We start from the raw sequence: 22,050 nt of genomic DNA on the forward strand, positions 1-22,050 counted from the left end.
TCAGTTCTAGTTCAGTTCTAGTTCAGTTCTAGTTCTAGTTCTAGTTCTAGTTCTAGTTCTAGTTCTAGTTCAGTTCTAGTTCAGTTCTAGTTCAGTTCTAGTTCAGTTCTAGTTCAGTTCTAGTTCAGTTCTAGTTCAGTTCTAGTTCAGTTCTAGTTCAGTTCTAGTTCAGTTCTAGTTCAGTTCTAGTTCAGTTCTAGTTCAGTTCAGTTCAGTTCAGTTCAGTTTAGTTCTAGTTCAGTTCTAGTTCAGTTCTAGTTCAGTTCAGTTCAGTTCTAGTTCAGTTCTAGTTCAGTTCTAGTTCAGTTCTTGTTCAGTTCTAGTTCAGTTTCTAGTTCAGTTCTAGTTCAGTTCTAGTTCTGTTCTGGTTCTGTTCTAGTTCTGTTCTAGTTCTGTTCTAGTTCAGTTCTAGTTCAGTTCTAGTTCAGTTCTAGTTCAGTTCTAGTTCAGTTCTAGTTCAGTTCTAGTTCAGTTCTAGTTCAGTTCTAGTTCAGTTCTAGTTCAGTTCTAGTTCAGTTCTAGTTCTAGTCAGTTTAGATCAGTTCTAGTTCAGTTCTAATTCTTTTTTTGTAAGTGTAATTATTTTATAAACATTACACATCTCACACATAAAACTCTCCCTAAAGTAATATACCAAGTTTGAATATATTCCATTGTACAAACATTTATAGATGTTTATCTCATTTTAATTTTTTTCCAACATGTTTGTCCCTTGGTATTTACACATGACATTTATATTAAATAGTTTTACAACACAAATATATCAAATGCAATATAAATCTGTATGTAGAATAGTACAAATATTAATTTACTTACCTGTCACTCAAGTCGCGTTTTTTTTCGTCGATCCTGTGATAGAGCCTCAACACATAATACTATTAATTTACTATCACATGTTAGACGCTCCTGATCTAGTAGTTTGTTCCCCAGCAAATTGCTGGCATAACCAAATTTATCTCTTGCCCCCGAATGCCAGGCATCACAATATGTGTCAATTGAACGTTCTCCATTGGGTAATGCACCATGCCAGACATGTTTTTGTGGCCTAAAATTATACGAGAAAAAAATGGAATTTGATAAAAAGAAAAAATTAATTTGCATACAGCAGACCAGAGAGACAAAACACATTTAAAAACATTTATTTAAAAATTCATTTGTATGTATATGTTTATAAATATTTTATTAAATGTTTTAATTTTAAAACCCCAAAAAAAATGTTTAGAATGAAAAGAAAACACAAGCACAGATTCTAATTTATATTAAATATTTAAGAATTTTTACACCTGAAACTAAAATGTAGACAAATGCAGACATACAAATACATTTCACCTACATAGTACATGCGATGTTTGTATAAAGTATAAATGTAAGTGTAATTTAAATTCATTTCAGAGATGGGTATTTTTAATATCTCTAACATGTCATTCTGAAGAAAAGAATTAACAACCTAAGAAAACCTAATTTTATTATTAAATTTAAATTTTCCATCCCTGAACTGACAGAAGTCAGTTTTGTTATTATTATAAAGATATACATACATATGTAAGTATATGTAAATGTTTTTATAATAAACTTCTAAATTTATTTCTATTTACTTTGGTTTTAGTTGTATGTACATTTACAAAAAACCCACCCACTTCGTTTTGTACATACTATTTTAATATTGAGCCTGCAAAAGTCAATAAAAATATTTTCATTTTCTTACATTCCTGAGGTTTTAACAATTTTTTCTAAGTTTTCTTATTGTGTACTAAAACTTACAAATATAAATTTATTTCTTCTATATTATATATTTATAGAGTATATACATTATTTTCAATAATTTATTATTGTAAGTATTTCTATGTACAACATACGACGGTATGTAATAAGTATTTATGTCGATGTGGTTGTTTGACTGGTTGGTTGCATGTGTGTATAAATTAAATAAATGTATTTTGAATGGAATATTTACCTAAACGATGTCAACCGCATACAAACCACTCAGGGTTCATAATATAAATACAAATCAATTCACATTGGGAGTTTAAAGATTTCAAAGAAGAAGAATAAATGAAGAAATATAAAATGGTATTGTTGTATGTATTTAAAATTGACGAGGTCAAATTGAAAATGCCCTTAAAAAATGAAAATGTATTGCTTAGGGATAATGTGCTCCCTAGTAGCAAGCAAATAACGTTAATGTCTTGTTATTGATGAGATATTGAGAACCAGGTACGGAAAATTTTTGTACTTTATTACTTTATTAAGTGCTATTTTACATATAAATATATATAGTCTAGTATATAGTCTAGTCTATAGTCTAGTATATAGTCTAATCTATAGTCTAATCTATAGTCTAATCTATAGTCTAGTCTATAGTCTAGTCTATAGTCTAGTCTATAGTCTAGTCTATAGTCTAGTCTATAGTCTAGTCTATAGTCTAGTCTATAGTCTAGTCTATAGTCTAGTCTACAGACTAGTCTATAGTATAGTCTATAGTCTAATCTATAGTCTAATCTATAGTCTAGTCTATAATCTAGTCTATAGTATAGTCTATAGTCTAATCTATAGTCTAGTCTATAATCTAGTCTATAGTCTAGTCTATAGTCTAGTCTATAGTCTAGTCTATAGTCTAGTCTATAGTCTAGTCTATAGTCTAGTTTATAGTCTAGTTTATAGTCTAGTCTATAGTCTAGTCTATAGTCTAGTCTATAGTCTAGTCTATAGTCTAGTCTATAGTCTAATCTATAGTCTATAATCTAGTCTATAGTCTAGTCTATAGTCTAGTCTATAGTCTAGTCTATAGTCTAATCTATAGTCTAGTCTAGTCTAGTCTATAGTCTAGTCTATAGTCTAGTCTATAGTCTAGTCTATAGTCTAGTCTATAGTCTAGTCTATAGTCTAGTCTATAGTCTAGTCTATAGTCTAGTATATAGTCAAGTCTATAGTCTAGTCTATAGTCTAGTCTATAGTCTAGTCTATAGTCTAGTCTATAGTCTAGTCTATAGTCTAGTCTATATTCTAGTCTATAGTCTAGTCTATAGTCTAGTCTATAGTCTAGTCTATAGTCTAGTCTATAGTCTAGTCTATAGTCTAGTCTATAGTCTAGTCTATAGTCTAGTCTATAGTTTTCTATAGTCTAGTCTATAGTCTAGTCTAGTCTAGTCTATAGTCTAGTCTATAGTCTAGTCTATAGTCTAGTCATAGTCTAGTCTATAGTCTAGTCATAGTCTAGTCTATAGTCTAGTCTAGTCTAGTCTATAGTCTAGTCTATAGTCTAGTCTATAGTCTAGTCTATAGTCTAGTCTATAGTCTAGTCTATAGTCTAGTCTATAGTCTAGTCTATAGTCTAGTCTAGTCTAGTCTATAGTCTAGTCTATAGTCTAGTCTATAGTCTAGTCTATAGTCTAGTCTATAGTCTAGTCTATAGTCTAGTCTATAGTCTAGTCTATAGTCTAGTCTATAGTCTAGTCTATAGTCTAGTCTATAGTCTAGTCTATAGTCTAGTCTATAGTCTAGTTCTATAGTCTAGTCTATAGTCTAGTCTATAGTCTAGTCTATAGTCTAGTCTATAGTCTAGTCTATAGTCTAGTCTATAGTCTAGTCTATAGTCTAGTTATAGTCTAGTCTATAGTCTAGTCTATAGTCTAGTCTATAGTCTAGTCTATAGTCTAGTCTATAGTCTAGTCTATAGTCTAGTCTATAGTCTAGTCTATAGTCTAGTCTATAGTCTAGTCTATAGTCTAGTCTATAGACTAGACTATAGCCTAGTCTATAGTCTAGTCTATAGTCTAGTCTATAGTCTAGTCTATAGTCTAGTCTATAGTCTAGTCTATAGACTAGACTCTAGACTAGTCTGTATCTAGTCTATAGTCTAGTCTATAGTCTAGTCTATAGTCTAGTCTATAGTCTAGTCTATAGTCTAGTCTATAGTCTAGTCTCTAGTCTAGTCTATAGTCTAGTCTATAGTCTAGTCTATAGTCTAGTCTATAGTCTAGTCTATAGTCTAGTCTATAGTCTAGTCTATAGTCTAGTCTAGTCTAGTCTATAGTCTAGTCTATAGTCTAGTCTATAGTCTAGTCTATAGTCTAGTCTATAGTCTAGTCTATAGTCTAGTCTATAGTCTAGTCTATAGTCTAGTCTATTCTAGTCTATAGTCTAGTCTATAGTCTAGTCTATAGTCTAGTCTATAGTCTAGTCTATAGTCTAGTCTATAGTCTAGTCTATAGTCTAGTCTATAGTCTAGTCTATAGTCTAGTCTATAGTCTAGTCTATAGTCTAGTCTATAGTCTAGTCTATAGTCTAGTCTATAGTCTAGTCTATAGTCTAGTCTATAGTCTAGTCTATAGTCTAGTCTATTCTAGTCTATAGTCTAGTCTATAGTCTAGTCTATAGTCTAGTCTATAGTCTAGTCTATAGTCTAGTCTATAGTCTAGTCTATAGTCTAGTCTATAGTCTAGTCTATAGTCTAGTCTATAGTCTAGTCTATAGTCTAGTCTATAGTCTAGTCTATAGTCTAGTCTATAGTCTAGTCTATAGTCTAGTCTATAGTCTAGTCTATAGTCTAGTCTATAGTCTAGTCTATAGTCTAGTCTATAGTCTAGTCTATAGTCTAGTCTATAGTCTAGTCTATAGTCTAGTCTATAGTCTAGTCTATAGTCTAGTCTATAGCCTAGTCTATTGTCTAGTCTATAGTCTAGTCTATAGTACATTCTATAGTACATTCTATACTCTAGTCTATAGTCTAGTCTATAGTATATTCTATACTCTAGTCTATAGTCTAGTCTATAGTCTAGTCTATGGTGTGTATATAGTCTAGTCTATAGTCTAGTCTATAGTGTAGTCTATAGTCTAGTCTATAGTCTAGTCTATAGTCTAGTCTATAGTCTAGTCTATAGTCTACTCTATAGTCTAGTCTATAGTCTAGTCTATAGTCTAGTCTATAGTCTAGTCTATAGTCTAGTCTATAGTCTAGTCTATAGTCTAGTCCATAGTCTAGTCTATAGTTTAGTCTATAGTCTAGTCCTATTAGTCTAGTCTATAGTACTAGTCTATAGTCTTAGTCTATAGTCTAGTGTATAGTCCTAGTCTATAGTCTAGTCTTAATAATAATTGTCTATGGATCCCTTAAAGGAATTGAAAAGTTTCACCAATAGCCTCTTGTAACAGGTTTAAGTAAGACATACTTGTTTTGAACACCACTGTTACAAATCAAATTGCATTTCTTCAAGAAAGGTCGTTAAAATAAAATGAATATTCATTCATTCATCTTACAATTCAAAAATACACAAAATTAAGAACAAAACCATTCAAATACAAACAATTTCCTAAACTTATGTGAATGACTTCACAACAGATTAAATTTTCCAGTCTCTAGAGTGTGATTTGGTTTTCAAATAATTTTATGAAAAGTAATTTAGAATTTTTAATGAAACTAAACAATATGTATATTTGTAAAAGGGTGTTAACATAAAGGTTTTGTCTAAATTTTAAACATTTAAATGAAGGTTAAATAATATGAGATAGATGTTCGAAGAGAACACACATGAATAAGAAAACAATTACAATAATTAAAATTTAAATTAAAAAAAGGGTCTTGAAATTGTAGAGAATATACACTGGGAATATTGAGAATGCAGATAAGTTATATTAAAAAAAATTTCTTGCATTTTATAATAAAATACATTAATAGTATCAAAAATATTAATTTGATATTTTCCTTTCAAAATAATTATTTTTTTAATAATAAGTATGTATTTACTCTCCATGTAAGAATGTGTGTTTTTCTATTTGAAATTAAATATTAATATTCTAATCTTTGTTAAGGAGAGAATTGAACTCAATGACTTTACTGTTTGTATGTTTTGCATTTTCTTTGGACAAGGGTATGGATTTGAAAATGTGACAAAATGTCTGTGGTGCTGTAAGTGGCACTAGAGTAATTAATTTATGCAAGTAAAGAAAGGAGGAATGAACTTATTTGATGTTGAGAACTTCTAATAAAATGTATTTATTATTTTAAACATGAAAGCAGATAATGAAATGAATGAAAAATCTTTAAAATCAGTCTACAAAACAAAACTACGACTTTTCTTTACTCAACATCACTATAGTGGGGAGGGAATTATTCTGAGTCCGTCTGTTCGTTTGTCTGTCTGTCCGTCTGTCTAGCTGCCTGTACGTCTGTCCGTTTGTCTGTCTGTCCGTCCGTCTGTCTGTCCGTCCGTCTGTCTGTCTTTATGTCTGTCCGTCAGTCAGTCATAATTATGTTAAATGTTCAAAAATTGCCACGTGGTTGCCACGAATAATTTTAAAGTTGCTTTTTTAATTTTGCTCTTATTAAATAGATTTTTGTTTTAATCTAAAAAAAAGTTATTTATTTTAACAATTTGAGCAAAATTTCAAAAGTCATAAACTAAACCTGATATTAAGGAATCAATTATTTACAAAGTTAACTTGGACTCAAAATCAAAGTAGTGCACACATGTAAGGACAGTAACATATGAAAACTAATGTACTAAATTAGGTAAGGTAACAAGTAAATTCCGCTAACAACGTAGTCAATTAGTGGTTTTCAAAAATTCCAACCAAAAATTCAGCTAACACCATAACCATAAAAAACTAATAATAGAAAAAATACCTTAGCGAAGAAATTACACTTCATCCACCTCTTCCCAAAATAAAACATGTATTTTACAATTGACTTCCAACATTATTTCCTGTTATGTACTACAACACAATATAAATGAAAATCTTAGATGGTGGTGTTACAACTTTGACCTGGACCTATTAAGTAAAATGCTAATGTCATGCAGGATGCAAACTGGAAGAAGAAACCACTTCTGATAGTTGTTGTTATTACTGAAGCATATACTGGGACATATTAAATTTTATACATGCTTCAAAAATATGTATAATTGCCAGTGTATGTATGTGCGGATGTTGGATTGTGTGTAAATGTAACTGCTGCAAACAAAATACAACAACTAATACTCTGTTGTTGAATGTTGAATTATTTAAACAATATTCAAAAATATACAAACATGTTAACACAAACACACTCATATAATACATACAAGCACACATATACATACATATGTATATATGTAGCATTAAATTTCCGTTTAAAATTTGTACAAACAAACCAAATTTATGTGTATTGTTATGTTTATCAATAACATATTCGCCCTTGTCGTAAAGTACACTCATACATACATACATATATACATATGTATTTAAGTTAAACAAAATTAGCAAGGTCTAAAATCAAACAGACTATAGACTCTATAAATAACCAAAGTTAATTTTTCTACACGACAAAATTGGTGCGCCCCTAATCAGTAATTCTAAGAATGTCTGAATGTTCGAACGACTAAACATTATAATGTTTACAAATCTACTAATTGCATTATGAAATTTATAGCTTGTGCACTCGAAAAGTCACAACACAATATACAAAAGTACACACTATGTTTTCAAAGAAATTTTCAAGTTAAACTGCTGGAACCAAAAACCAGCAAAAAAAAAGGTGAACATTTTAAAAATCATTATTCAATTTCGTTAAATTTTGAATATTTGTGAATTACTTATATATGAATTGCATGCATATGTAGATGCCTGTGTAAATATAAGGTTATTTTATAAATAAATACACTGTGAAAAAGATATTATTTAAAATTTTTTAATACCCCACATAACGTATACGCAACGTCAAAGACTAGAAAATTGGAACATTTTCAAATTATTTTCCAATTTTTTTAAATTTTGAATACTTGTGAATTACCTATATAGACTGAATGTATGTTATATGATTGTGAAATATTAGGTTTATTTTATTAATATATACACTTTTATAAAACAATATAGTTTAAAATTTTTAATGTGTAATATAACGTATACGCAACGTCAAAGACTAAGCAGAACAGAGTACGACTGAAGGCGAACTGAAACTAGAACTGAACTAGAACTGAACTAGAACTGAACTAGAACTGAACTAGAACTGAACTAGATCTGAACTAGAACTGAACTAGAACTGAACTAGAACTGAACTAGAACTGAACTAGAACTGAACTAGAACTGAACTAGAACTGAACTAGACTGAACTAGAACTGAACTAGAAAACTGAACTAGAACTGAACTAGAACTGAACTAGAACTGAACTAGAACTGAACTAGAACTGAACTAGAACTGAACTAGAACTGAACTAGAACTGAACTAGAACTGAACTAGAACTGAACTAGAACTGAACTAGAACTGAACTAGAACTGAAGTAGAACTGAACTAGAACTGAACTAGAACTGAACTAGAACTGAACTAGAACTGAACTAGAACTAGAACTGAACTAGAACTGAACTAGAACTGAACTAGAACTGAACTAGAACTGACTAGAACTGAACTAGAACTGAACTAGAACTGAACTGAATGAACTAGAACTGACTAGAACTGAACTAGAACTGAACTAGAACTGAACTAGAACTGAACTAGAACTGAACTAGAACTGAACTAGAACTGACTAGAACTGAACTAGAACTGAACTAGAACTGAACTAGAACTGAACTAGAACTGAACTAGAACTGAACTAGAACTGAACTAGAACTGAACTAGAACTGAAACTAGAACTGAACTAGAACTGAACTAGAACTGAACTAGAACGAGAACTGAACTAGAACGAACTAGAACTGAACTAGAAAACTAGAACTGAACTAGAACTGAACTAGAAACTGAACTAGAACTGAACTAGAACTGAACTAGAACTGAACTAGAACTGAACTAGAACTGAACTAGAACTGAACTAGAACTGACAGACTGAACTAGAACTGAACTAACTGAACTAGAACTGAACTAGAACTGAACTAGAACTGAACTAGAACTGAACTAGAACTGAACTAGAACTGAACTAGAACTGAACTAGAACTGAACTAGAACTGAACTAGAACTGAACTAGAACTTACTAGAACTGAACTAGAACTGACTAGAACTGAACTAGAACTGAACTAAACTGAACTAGAACTGAACTAGAACTGAACTAGAACTGAACTAGAACTGAACTAGAACTGAACTAGAACTGAACTAGAACTGAACTAGAACTGAACTAGAACTGAACTAGAACTGAACTAGAACTGAACTAGAACTGACTAGAACTGAACTAGAACTGAACTAGAACTGAACTAGAACTGAACTAGAACTGAACTAGAACTGAACTAGAACTGAACTAGAACTGAACTAGAACTGAACTAGAACTGAACTAGAACTGAACTAGAACTGAACTAGAACTGAACTAGAACTGAACTAGAACTGAACTAGAACTGAACTAGAACTGAACTAGAACTGAACTAGAACTGAACTAGAACTGAACTAGAACTGAACTAGAACTGAACTAGAACTGAACTAGAACTGAACTAGAACTGAACTAGAACTGAACTAGAACTGAACTAGAACTGAACTAGAACTGAACTAGAACTGAACTAGAACTGAACTAGAACTGAACTAGAACTGAACTAGAACTGAACTAGAACTGAACTAGAACTGAACTAGAACTGACTAGAACTGAACTAGAACTGAACTAGAACTGAACTAGAACTGAAACTAGAACTGAACTAGAACTGAACTAGAACTGAACTAGAACTGAACTAGAACTGAACTAGAACTGAACTAGAACTGAACTAGAACTGAACTAGAACTGAACTAGAACTGAACTAGAACTGAACTAGAACTGAACTAGAACTGAACTAGAACTGAACTAGAACTGAACTAGAACTGAACTAGAACTGAACTAGAACTGAACTAGAACTGAACTAGAACTGAACTAGAACTGAACTAGAACTGAACTAGAACTGAACTAGAACTGAACTAGAACTAACTAGAACTGAACTAGAACTGAACTAGAACTGAACTAGAACTGAACTAGAACTGAACTAGAACTGAACTAGAACTGAACTAGAACTGAACTAGAACTGAACTAGAACTGAACTAGAACTGACTAGAACTGACTAGAACTGAACTAGAACTGAACTAGAACTGAACTAGAACTGAACTAGAACTGAACTAGAACTGAACTAGAACTGAACTAGAAACTGAACTAGAACTGACTAGAACTGAACTAGAACTGAACTAGAACTGAACTAGAACTGAACTAGAACTGAACTAGAACTGAACTAGAACTGAACTAGAACTGAACTAGAACTGAACTAGAACTGAACTAGAACTGAACTAGAACTGAACTAGAACTGAACTAGAACTGAACTAGAACTGAACTAGAACTGAACTAGAACTGAACTAGAACTGAACTAGAACTGAACTAGAACTGAACTGAACTGAACTAGACTGAAAGAACTGAACTAGAACTGAACTAGAACTGAACTAGAACTGAACTAGAACTGAACTAGAACTGAACAAATGAACTAGAACTGAACTAGAACTGAACTAGAACTGAACTAGAACTGAACTAGAACTGAACTAGAACTGAACTAGAACTGAACTAGAACTGAACTAGAACTGAACTAGAACTGAACTAGAACTGAACTAGAACTGAACTAGAACTGAACTAGAACTGAACTAGAACTGAACTAGAACTGAACTAGAACTGAACTAGAACTGAATTATATACTAGTTCTGACAAAAATCAAAATTTATGTAACATTTAATTTTGCCTAATTTAAATTGATTTATTTTCCTCTAAGTGCACAATTTTACTATATTAAAATTGTCTCATTACATATGGTTTTCCCTTAAAATGCAAATACATGAAATTATAAACAGACATATGCATGTACATATGTATATAAATACATACATATGAATATACCCAAATATTATGTGTAGATTTTGTAAATTTGCTTTGACTTTTCTCTGTCCCAAAAACCAAAAACCTAAAACACTTTACAAATATAAGCTTTTAGCTTTTAACAAAGTCGTTTGAAATTCGATGTTTTTCAATGTTCTCTTTTTGCCGCTCACTGCTTTCATACACATTCTTTAACAGAAATTAAATTATTTTACACATTATGCATGTATTCTTTTTTTTTTTTTGTTTTTGAAATGATTTAATAAAAATGCAAAAATCCAGACATAAAAAAGAGAGAGAAAAAAGCAACAAAATTGTATTCTTTTTTGTTCTTTATAGTAATCTCTTCAAGTCATTAGAGATACGGAAAGGGGATTTCATGCATCTAAAACCATAAATCTTGTGTGTAAAATGTAAGAAAATTAATTTAATTGTTTTTGTTTGTTAGTATGTAATATGTTTTTTTTTTTTATTTTATTATTATTATTTGTTTTGTCTTGTATTGTTTAGTACTTTTGTTGTTTGTGTATGCATAGAAAGTAAATTATATCATGTAATAATTCAAATGTATGCTCAAAGGTATAATATGTTTCATATCAGTGTTATAAATCTTATGGCTTTTAGTTTATATGATTACATATAAAGATAACAAGTATGTGTAAAAAAATCTTATCCCGTCAGTTTTAAAAAGATTCAAAGTGTGTCTCTTTACTTGGTTGAATCACTTTTACTTGTACTTTGTAATAAATAGAGAAAGTTAATCATCATTTTAGTGTTTATTTTGTAGGGTAAAATCTCTAATTTGGAACATCTCCCCGAATAGCAGGGATATATAAGTTTGTTAAGTATGTTTCTTTTGATATATATGTTTGTAGGTTTATTGTCTGGGCTGCTAAAAAGTTCTAAAGATTTTTTGAAGAACTTTTTTTTTTTTTTTTTTTTGCAAACATTAATTTCTCTGAAGAGAGGGGCGTGAAACACTGATTATGACATTCCTAATGGGGTGTTTCAAAGTTAAGGAATACAATTATATCTTGATAAGTTTTACAATCATTTCATTTAATTTGTTTGCTGAAACAAAACTTTCTTTGTAAACATTTGTAATTATAAATTGAATATAATTATTTTATTTATTACTTTGTGAAATATTAAATGAAGAAATATTTGAAAAATTTTCTGATTTCAAAATCACTTTAAATTGTTTAAATATACATTTTAGAGACCGAAGTTAAAAACAGGAAATTATATATTATGACTAGTTAATCAACTAATCCAAATAATTTTGTGCTGCCGTTTCTCTAATGTTCCATGTTAAAAAGTATTTATATTTCTTTACTCTTTTATTTCCCTTGAAATTTCAGGAATTTATTTATTATTAAAAAGATAAAATGAATATATTTTAGTATGTGACTGATAATTATACGTCGTTTACTTATAGTAATATAATCAAGATGCAAATTTACCACATATGAACACATAAAAACAAGTTCACAGAAAACTCTCATAATACATCTTGAGGTTTTATTATAAAAAAATATTTATGCTTCTTGAAACAAATTATTACGTTGCACAAGACATGATAGTTAAACGCAGTCGAAGTCCTCCCTCCAAAGTACTTCTTATTATTATTATGAGGCCAAAAGGATTTGAAAAAGTATAAAAAGAATACCGTAAGAAGGAATATTAAATATTCATACCTTAAACTGGTTTGTTTTCGATTAAACGTACTAACCAAAATTCTTTAACATATGCACATGAAGATATACACATAATAAGAAAGTATATTTAAAACCGATTTTACATTATAATGTCAGCAAAAGCAAAATACAAAAGATCACAAAATACAAAGTATCTGGGGTATGAGCATAACTAAAGCAGAATAAGAATGCACCAAATTGGTGTTTGCATACATAAAGTAAGCACACGTACTCATTTACGAAGGGGAAGAGGGAGCACATAAGTGTATGTTATATTAGACCGGCTTGATATTAATGGATAATATAATTTAGCTACCTGCCGTAAAATTCTTCCTTTTAAGGTGGATGCTTTCTTTACTAACTAACTAACTAACTAACTACTAACTAACTAACTAACTTAACAACTAACTAACTAACTAACTAACTAACTAACTAACTAACTAACTAACTAACTAACTAACTAACTAACTAACTAACTACTAACTAACTAACTAACTAACTAACTAACTACTAACTAACTAACTAACTAACTAACTAACTAACTAACTAACTACTAACTAACTAACTAACTAACTAACTAACTAACTAACTAACTAACTACTAACTAACTAACTAACTAACTAACTAACTAACTACTAACTAACTAACTAACTAACTAACTAACTAACTAACTAACTACAACTAACTAACTAAAACTAACTAACTAACACGAATAACTAACTAACTAACTAACTACTAACTAACCTAACTAACTAACTAACTACTAACTAACTAACTAACTACGAACTAACTAACTAACTAACTAACTACTAACTAACTAACTAACTAACTAACTAACTAACTAACTAACTAACTAACTAACTAACTAACTAACTAACTAACTACTAACTAACTAACTAACTAACTAACTAACTAACTAACTAACTAACTAACTACTAACTAACTAACTAACTAACTAACTAACTAACTAACTAACTAACTAACTAACTAACTAACTAACTAACTAACTAACCTAACTAACTAACTACTAACTAACTACTAACTAACTAACTAACTAACTAACTAACTAACTAACTAACTAACTAACTAACTAACTACTAACTAACTAACTAACTAACTACTAACTAACTAACTAACTAACTACTAACTAACTAACTAACTAACTACTAACTAACTAACTAACTAACTAACTAACTAACTAACTAACTAACTACTAACTAACTAACTAACTAACTACTAACTAACTAACTAACTACTAACTAACTAACTAACTAACTAACTAACTAACTAACTAACTAACTAACTAACTAACTAACTAACTAACTAACTAACTAACTAACTAACTAACTACTACTAACTAACTAACTAACTAACTAACTAACTAACTAACGAACTAACTAACTAACTAACTAACTAACTAACTAACTAACTACTACTAACTAACTAACTAACTAACTAACTAACTAACTAACTACTAACTAACTAACTAACTAACTAACTAACTAACTAACTAACTAACTAACTAACTAACTAACTAACTAACTAACTAACTAACTAACTAACTAACTACTAACTACTAACTAACTAACTAACTAACTAACTACTAACTAACTAACTAACTAACTAACTAACTAACTAACTAACTAACTAACTAACTACTACTACTAACTAACTAACTAACTAACTACTAACTAACTAACTAACTAACTAACTAAACTAACTAACTAACTAACTAACTAACTAACTAACTAACTAACTACTAACTAACTAACTAACTAACTAACTACTAACTAACTAACTACTAACTAACTAACTAACTAACTAACTAACTAACTAACTAACTAACTAACTAACTACTAACTAACTAACTACTAACTAGACTAACTAACTAACTAACTAACTAACTAACTAACTAACTAACTAACTAACTAACTAACTACTAACTACTAACTAACTAACTGACTACTAACTAACTAACTAACTAACTAACTAACTAACTAACCTAACTAACTAACTAACTAACTAACTAACTAACTGAACTAACTAACGAACTAACTAACTACTAACTAACTAACTAACTACTAACTAACTAACTACTAACTAACTAACTAACTAACTAACTAACTAACTAACTACTAACTGACTACTAACTAACTAACTAACGAACTAACTAACTAACGAACTAACGAACTAAAACATAATTTGAATTTTTGTTGACTTTTTTTTAGTTCAAAATGATTTATAGAATAAAGTGTCCACTTGTCGTAATTTTTAGATTAAGCAAAAAAAATATTTTATAAATTGTTTGGTGCTTGATTTGGTCTATTTCAGATAAGCTTAAAACTTTGAGACCCTTTCTAAAATATTGCGGAAACATTTTTTAACATATTGTACTGAGATCAAGATTTTATATCGCTGGAATGGAACTGTATTTAGTACTTTAATACGCATTATTTGAGAGGCATTTCTACCAAAAAGTGGTCCACGGGACACCCTAATGTACATATGTACATACGTACATATGTATGTACAATAAAACATATTTACATATACATATGTATGTAAAGAAGTGTCTATTATACGGGTAAAGTACGTATGACAACATTGAAGACAACGCACTCATTACTGTAAATTTAAGCAAACAAGATAAAAACAGCACAAACACATACTTATACTTCAAGTACGCACACATATGCAAACATGAAGTTCATACAGATACAAAAAATTTATAAAGATGAAACTACTCGAACAAAGTAAAAAGATAAAACACATACAGTTGTACACCTCTACGTGCTAAATACAAAAAGGTATAAAAGAGGTTTTCAGCTAGTGGAGGGGTTATTAATAAGTGAGTTATTCTAGTTAAAATATCTGACCTGCCTTTTGAAAAAAATATGTTCCTCTCTATAAAATTCTGGAACTAAAATCCATGCTTCCACTCAAATTACGATATTACTATAATTTTACTTAATTATCAATTCACCCACGTGCATATTTAGCTTATAAAGGTTAAGTTTTTATACAGATATCACTTTTTTATCACTGCATAAAACTGTCAAAACTCCCATAAACAGATACGCACAAATTCTAATTATTTTTTGTAATAAAAATCTTCATTTTATAACGATTTTCTAAGCGTCAAATTAAAACTGACATATTCGAATACACCTTTTAAGGACTTTGGCAATGAATCACAAGTAATGTTGACAACTATATAGACCAATGACATTTATTGAATGTTTTTGATTTAGTTGCAATTTATTTCAAGTGAATAGTGAAACTGCTATACTCAAAAATAAAAACAACAGCAAGTAGTTTGACAGTTTTCTGTCAAATGTAAAACATAAAATAAACCTTATTTAAATAAACAAAAATTTTTTTCCATTACTTGCTTAATATAGACTTGCAGTCTATGTGCATATAAATATGTATGTTTGCAAAATATACCACAATGATAAATACAATACCAAAATATTGAAATTTTTTATAACAATATTTAGGTTTTTGTCGGTTAGTACACAACAACAACTTGCTGCTTGGCAGTAGTTCGAGCAAAATCTTTCCTAGAAGTTGTGGTAGAGGGGTTTGAAGATGATTGTTAACCACCGATGCAACCATACAATACGCTTGAGATAGCTTTTGAAGAAGTTTTACATGTCATTTTCTTAAAAACAATAAAGAACTTCAGCATGTGTTGTAGCATAACATGGCAATATTTTCAAATACAAAGTTTATAAATACATGTGTATGTATATATGTAGATATTTTACACAGAAGTTTTTATTCATATACATACGATGTATATGAGCACATACATATACACTTGTATGAAGACCAAGTTTTGAAACAGAGATGGAAAATAAAATGCACATTTTTGAACTAGAACTGAACTATAACTGAACTAGAACTGAACTATAACTGAACTAGAACTGAACTAAAACTGAACTAGAACTGAACTAGAATTGAACTAGAACTGAACTAGAACTGAACTAGAACCGAACTAGAACTGAACTAGAACTGAACTAGAATTGAACTAGAACTGAACTAGAACTGAACTAGAACTGAACTAGAACTGAACTAGAACTGAACTAGAACTGAACCAGAACTGAACTAGAACTGCTAGAACTGAACTAGAACTGAACTAGAACTGAACTAGAACTGAACTAGAACTAAACTAGAATTGAACTAGAACTGAACTAGAACTGAACTAGAACTGAACTAGAACTGAACTAGAACTGAACTAGAACTGAACTAGAACTGAACTAGAACTGAACTAGAACTGAACTAGAACTGAACTAGAACTGAACTAGAACTGAACTAGAACTGAACTAGAACTGAACTAGAACTGAACTAGAACTGAACTAGAACTGAACTAGAACTGAACTAGAACTGAACTAGAACTGAACTAGAACTGAACTAGAACTGAACTAGAACTGAACTAGAACTGAACTAGAACTGAACTAGAACTGAACTAGAACTGAACTAGAACTGAACTAGAACTGAACTAGAACTGAACTAGAACTGAACTAGAACTGAACTAGAACTGAACTAGAACTGAACTAGAACTGAACTAGAACTGAACTAGAACTGAACTAGAACTGAACTAGAACTGAACTAGAACTGAACTAGAACTGAACTAGAACTGAACTAGAACTGAACTAGAACTGAACTAGAACTGACTAGAACTGAACTAGAACTGAACTAGAACTGAACTAGAACTGAACTAGAACTGAACTAGAACTGAACTAGAACTGAACTAGAACTGAACTAGAACTGAACTAGAACTGAACTAGAACTGAACTAGAACTGAACTAGAACTGAACTAGAACTGAACTAGAACTGAACTAGAACTGAACTAGAACTGAACTAGAACTGAACTAGAACTGAACTAGAACTAGAACTGAACTAGAACTGAACTAGAACTGAACTAGAACTGAACTAGAACTGAACTAGAACTGAACTAGAACTGAACTAGAACTGAACTAGAACTGAACTAGAACTGAACTAGAACTGAACTAGAACTGAACTAGAACTGAACTAGAACTGAACTAGAACTGAACTAGAACTGAACTAGAACTGAACTAGAACTGAACTAGAACTGAACTAGAACTGAACTAGAACTGAACTAGAACTGAACTAGAACTGAACTAGAACTGAACTAGAAAACTGAACTAGAACTGAACAGAACTGAACTAGAACTGAACTAGAACTGAACTAAGAACTGAACTAGAACTTGCACTAGAACTGAACTAGAACTGAACTAGAACTGAACTAGAACTGAACTAGAACTGAACTAGAACTGAACTAGAACTGAACTAGAACTGAACTAGAACTGAACTAGAACTGAACTAGAACTGAACTACGAACTGAACTAGAACTGAACTAGAACTGAACTAGAACTATGACTAGAAACTGAACTAGAACTGAACTAGAACTGAACTAGAACTGAACTAGAACTGACTAGAACTGAACTAGAACTGAACTAGAACTGAACTAGAACTGAACTAGAACTGAACTAGAACTGAACTAGAACTGAACTAGAACTGAACTAGAACTGAACTAGAACTGAACTAGAACTGAACTAGAACTGAACTAGAACTGAACTAGAACTGAACTAGAACTGAACTAGAACTGAACTAGAACTGAACTAGAACTGAACTAGAACTGAACTAGAACTGAACTAAACTGAACTAGAACTGAACTAGAACTAGAACTGAACTAGAACTGAACTAGAACTGAACTAGAACTGAACTAGAACTGAACTAGAACTGAACTAGAACTGAACTAGAACTGAACTAGAACTGAACTAGAAACTGAACTAGAACTGAACTAGAACTGAACTAGACTGAACTAGAACTGAACTAGAACTGAACTAGAACTGAACTAGACTGAACTAGAACTGAACTAGAACTGAACTAGAACTGAACTAGAACTGAACTAGAACTGAACTAGAACTGAACTAGAACTGAACTAGAACTGAACTAGAACTGACTAGAACTGAACTAGAACTGAACTAGAACTGAACTAGAACTGAACTAGAACTGAACTAGAACTGAACTAGACTGAACTAAACTGAACTAGAACTGAACTGAACTAGAACTGAACTAGAACTGAACTAGACTGAACTAGAACTGAACTAGAACTGAACTAGAACTGAACTAGAACTGACTATAATGAACTAGAACTGAACTATAACTGAACTAGAACTGAACTAGAACTGAACTAGAACTGAACTAGAACTGAATTAGAACTGAACTAGAACTGAACTAGAACTGAACTAGAACTGAACTAAACTGAACTAGAACTGAAATAGAACTGAACTAGAACTGAACTAGAACTGAACTAGAACTGAACTAGAACTGAACTAGAACTGAACTAGAACTGAACTAGAACTGAACTAGAACTGAACTAGAACTGAACTAGAACTGAACTAGAACTGAACTAGAACTGAACTAGAACTGAACTAGAACTGAATTAGAACTGAACTAGAACTGAACTAGAACTGATCTTTTGTACATATAAGATTTTACATCTCTGATTTGAAATTTGTATGTAGTTAGCTTCAAAAACAAAGGGTTTTTGCTGTATTTGAAATTTTAAGAAAATCATTATTAAAACTTAAAAAGTAGTTTTTTAAATATGTATGAAAATAATTGTTAGTATAATAGAGTAGTGAAGAAATTAAGCCAATTACTAAATTAAACTTTTCGAAATTCCAAGGAAATATAACAAAATTCTTGTGTGTCATGTTGAAATTTAAAAGGACAATATTAAAGTATTGCTGCAAGACAGTTATCATTAGAGACAACAAAGTGATAAGAGCAGACATTGGACTTGCTTCGAGAGGTGTGTTGAGGTTAAGAATATTTAGGAATCCTTTTATCACATAACTAGTCATGGAATAAGTTTTGTAAAAGTTTCTTCACTCAAGAAAAATAATAAAAGTCATTAAACAAATATTTTATCCTGTAAATCTCACTGTTTTTTCCTTATGTATTAATTTTGCGCAAGATAATGTTACAAAAATTCCCTTTGAAATATTCTTTATGACAAGGAAGGCAAAATTTATTACAAAATTAATACATCATTAATCATATTTACGCTGAAGTGAATTTAAAGTATGTGAAGAAAATATTTCATTAAAAACCATACTTGATGGCCTTGTAACACACAAAAGAAAAAAAAAAAACAAATCATTTAAAACATTTGTCATATTCATGAAATAACTTTACACAAAATTAAATCTGTTGAAGAAGAAAGAAAGAGAAACAATTAAATTTAAAACATCAATTTACAAACTCCTAAAAATAAAAATTTCATTTCATAGAATTTTTTTTCTCCAGCCATTTTCATTTCTTTTTGAGACTTAAATAATGTTATAATGTTTAATTATGACAAAGAACATTTTTTAAATTACACATACACAACTATACGCTTGCTCACACAGATTCTCATACACAGATATTAAAACTCATACTTTCTCCTTGTAATGAAAGGCAAAATAATAAAAATGGAGAAAAATAAAACATGAATTTTACAGAAACTTTAACATGAACAAATTGTTTACAAGAAAAAAAAAAAAATCAGAGAAAAGTATTCAAATAAAAAAACAAAAAAGACGAACGACAACTGTAAAACTATTTGATATGACAACTTGTATTTAATTTTACTAATGACCGTGAGAGACGAAAGACATTCAAGTATGAGACAGACGTTATGGTTGCTGAAGATTGTAGAGAGGAAGAGAAATTTTAAGACAAAAAAAAAAAGGATACAAACCAAATAAAACTGACACACCAGCCAAACAAAAGCTTAAGGACATTAAACAATGGAAACAGACAAATTTCTCATAGTGCGGGTGTCTGTGAAGAAAATGTGTGTGAGTGAATGTCTTTGTGTGAGCAAAGGAGTGAACTGTATCAGTCCACTAAAAGTCAGCAGAGATTTACATAGATTATTTATATGAGTTTGACAATGTATGTGAACTGAAAATGTCCTTGTATGTGTGAGTTCATAAAGAACATGAATAGTTGCTGAAAAAAAATGGACAAAGTGATATTTTCTCTCATTTAAATTACCACTTCCATTACAACTACACAGAAATAACCTTTTTGTTGTTGCTTTTTTTTTACTCTTGCTCTTCAGCTTCTCTACTTTTGCATACTGTTGAAAATTTTAATCCATTCGGTCTGGGTAAAAACTTCAAACAAAATTTGAAAAGAGTTTCGTGACCTTTAGGCAGAGTTTTCAATATATAAATTTTTAGCTAATTTTTAAAGAAAATTAATTTTTAAATTTTCTTTTTAAAGAAAATTTTTGTTAAATATTCTTTTTATACAAAATTTTCATTTTATAGAAAATTTTCATAAAATTTTCTTTTTGTACAAAATTTTCTTTTTATTGGAAATTTTCACAAAATTTTCTTTTTATAGGAAATTTTCACAAAATTTTCTTTATATAGGAAATTTTCACAAAATTTTCTTTTTATAGGAAATTTTTCCAAAATTTTCTTTTATTTAAAATTTTCACAAAATTTTCTTTTATAGGAAATTTTCACAAAATATTCTTTTTATTTGAAATTTTCACAAAATTTTCTTTTATAGGAAATTTTCACAAAATTTTCTTTTTATAGAAAATTTTCACAAAATTTTCTTTTTATAGGAAATGTTCACAAAATTTTCTTTTTATTTGAAATTTTCACAAAATTTTCTTTTTATAGGAAATTTTCACAAAATTTTCTTTTATAGGAAATTTTCACAAAATTTTCTTTTATAGGAAATTTTCACAAAATTTTCTTTTTGTAGGAAATTTTCACAAAATTTTATAGAAAATTTTCATAAAATTTTCTTTTGTACAAAATTTTCTTTTTATTGGAAATTTTCACAAAATTTTCTTTTTATAGGAAATTTTCACAAAATTTTCTTTATATAGGAAATTTTCACAAAATTTTCTTTTATAGGAAATTTTCACAAAATTTTCTTTTTATAGGAAATTTTTCCAAAATTTTCTTTTTATTTAAAATTTTCACAAAATTTTCTTTTATTGGAAATTTTCACAAAATATTCTTTTTATTTGAAATTTTCACAAAATTTTCTTTTATAGGAAATTTTCACAAAATTTTCTTTTTATAGAAAATTTTCACAAAATTTTCTTTTTATAGGAAATGTTCACAAAATTTTCTTTTTATTTGAAATTTTCACAAAATGTTCTTTTATAGGAATTTTCACAAAATTTTCTTTTTATAGGAAATTTTCACAAAATTTTCTTTTATAGGAAATTTCACAAAAATTTTCTTTTTATAGGAAATTTTTCACAAAATTTTCTTTTTATAGAAAATTTTCACAAAATTTTCTTTTTATAGGAATGTTCACAAAATTTTCTTTTTATAGGAAATTTTCACAAAATTTCTTTTTATAGGAAATTTTCACAAAATTTCTTTTTATAGGAAATTTTCACAAAATTTTCTTTTATTATAGGAAATTTTCACAAAATTTTCTTTTTATAGAAAATTTGCACAAAATTTTCTTTTATAGAAAATTTTCACAAAATTTTCTTTTTATAGAAAATTTTCACAAAATTTTCTTTTTA

At 29.5% G+C, this 22,050-nt stretch overlaps 1 protein-coding gene across 7 annotated transcripts in view; it reads right to left on the bottom strand.

Annotated features, from left to right (window-relative positions):
• Window positions 1-715: 715 nt before the first annotated feature.
• The window catches only part of LOC119607685 (collagen alpha-1(XVIII) chain-like), a 227,549-nt gene continuing 206,214 nt past the window's right edge, over window positions 716-22,050 (bottom strand). For 3 of the 7 annotated variants that reach the window (XM_037961751.1, XM_037961750.1, XM_037961749.1), the window contains one exon: window positions 718-1,045. In XM_037961751.1, coding sequence (XP_037817679.1) covers window positions 820-1,045 — 226 coding nt within the window. In that variant the 3' untranslated portion in view covers window positions 718-819. Of the gene's footprint in view, window positions 1,046-22,050 lie in introns of all 7 variants that reach the window. The other 4 variants (XM_037961746.1, XM_037961745.1, XM_037961748.1 and 1 more) reach the window with 2 other exon arrangements.

This window comes from Lucilia sericata, unplaced genomic scaffold (genome assembly GCF_015586225.1).
Source record: "Lucilia sericata isolate MDLA Ls3-8-SP2 unplaced genomic scaffold, ASM1558622v1 Contig000729F_arrow, whole genome shotgun sequence".
NCBI lineage: Eukaryota > Metazoa > Arthropoda > Insecta > Diptera > Calliphoridae > Lucilia > Lucilia sericata.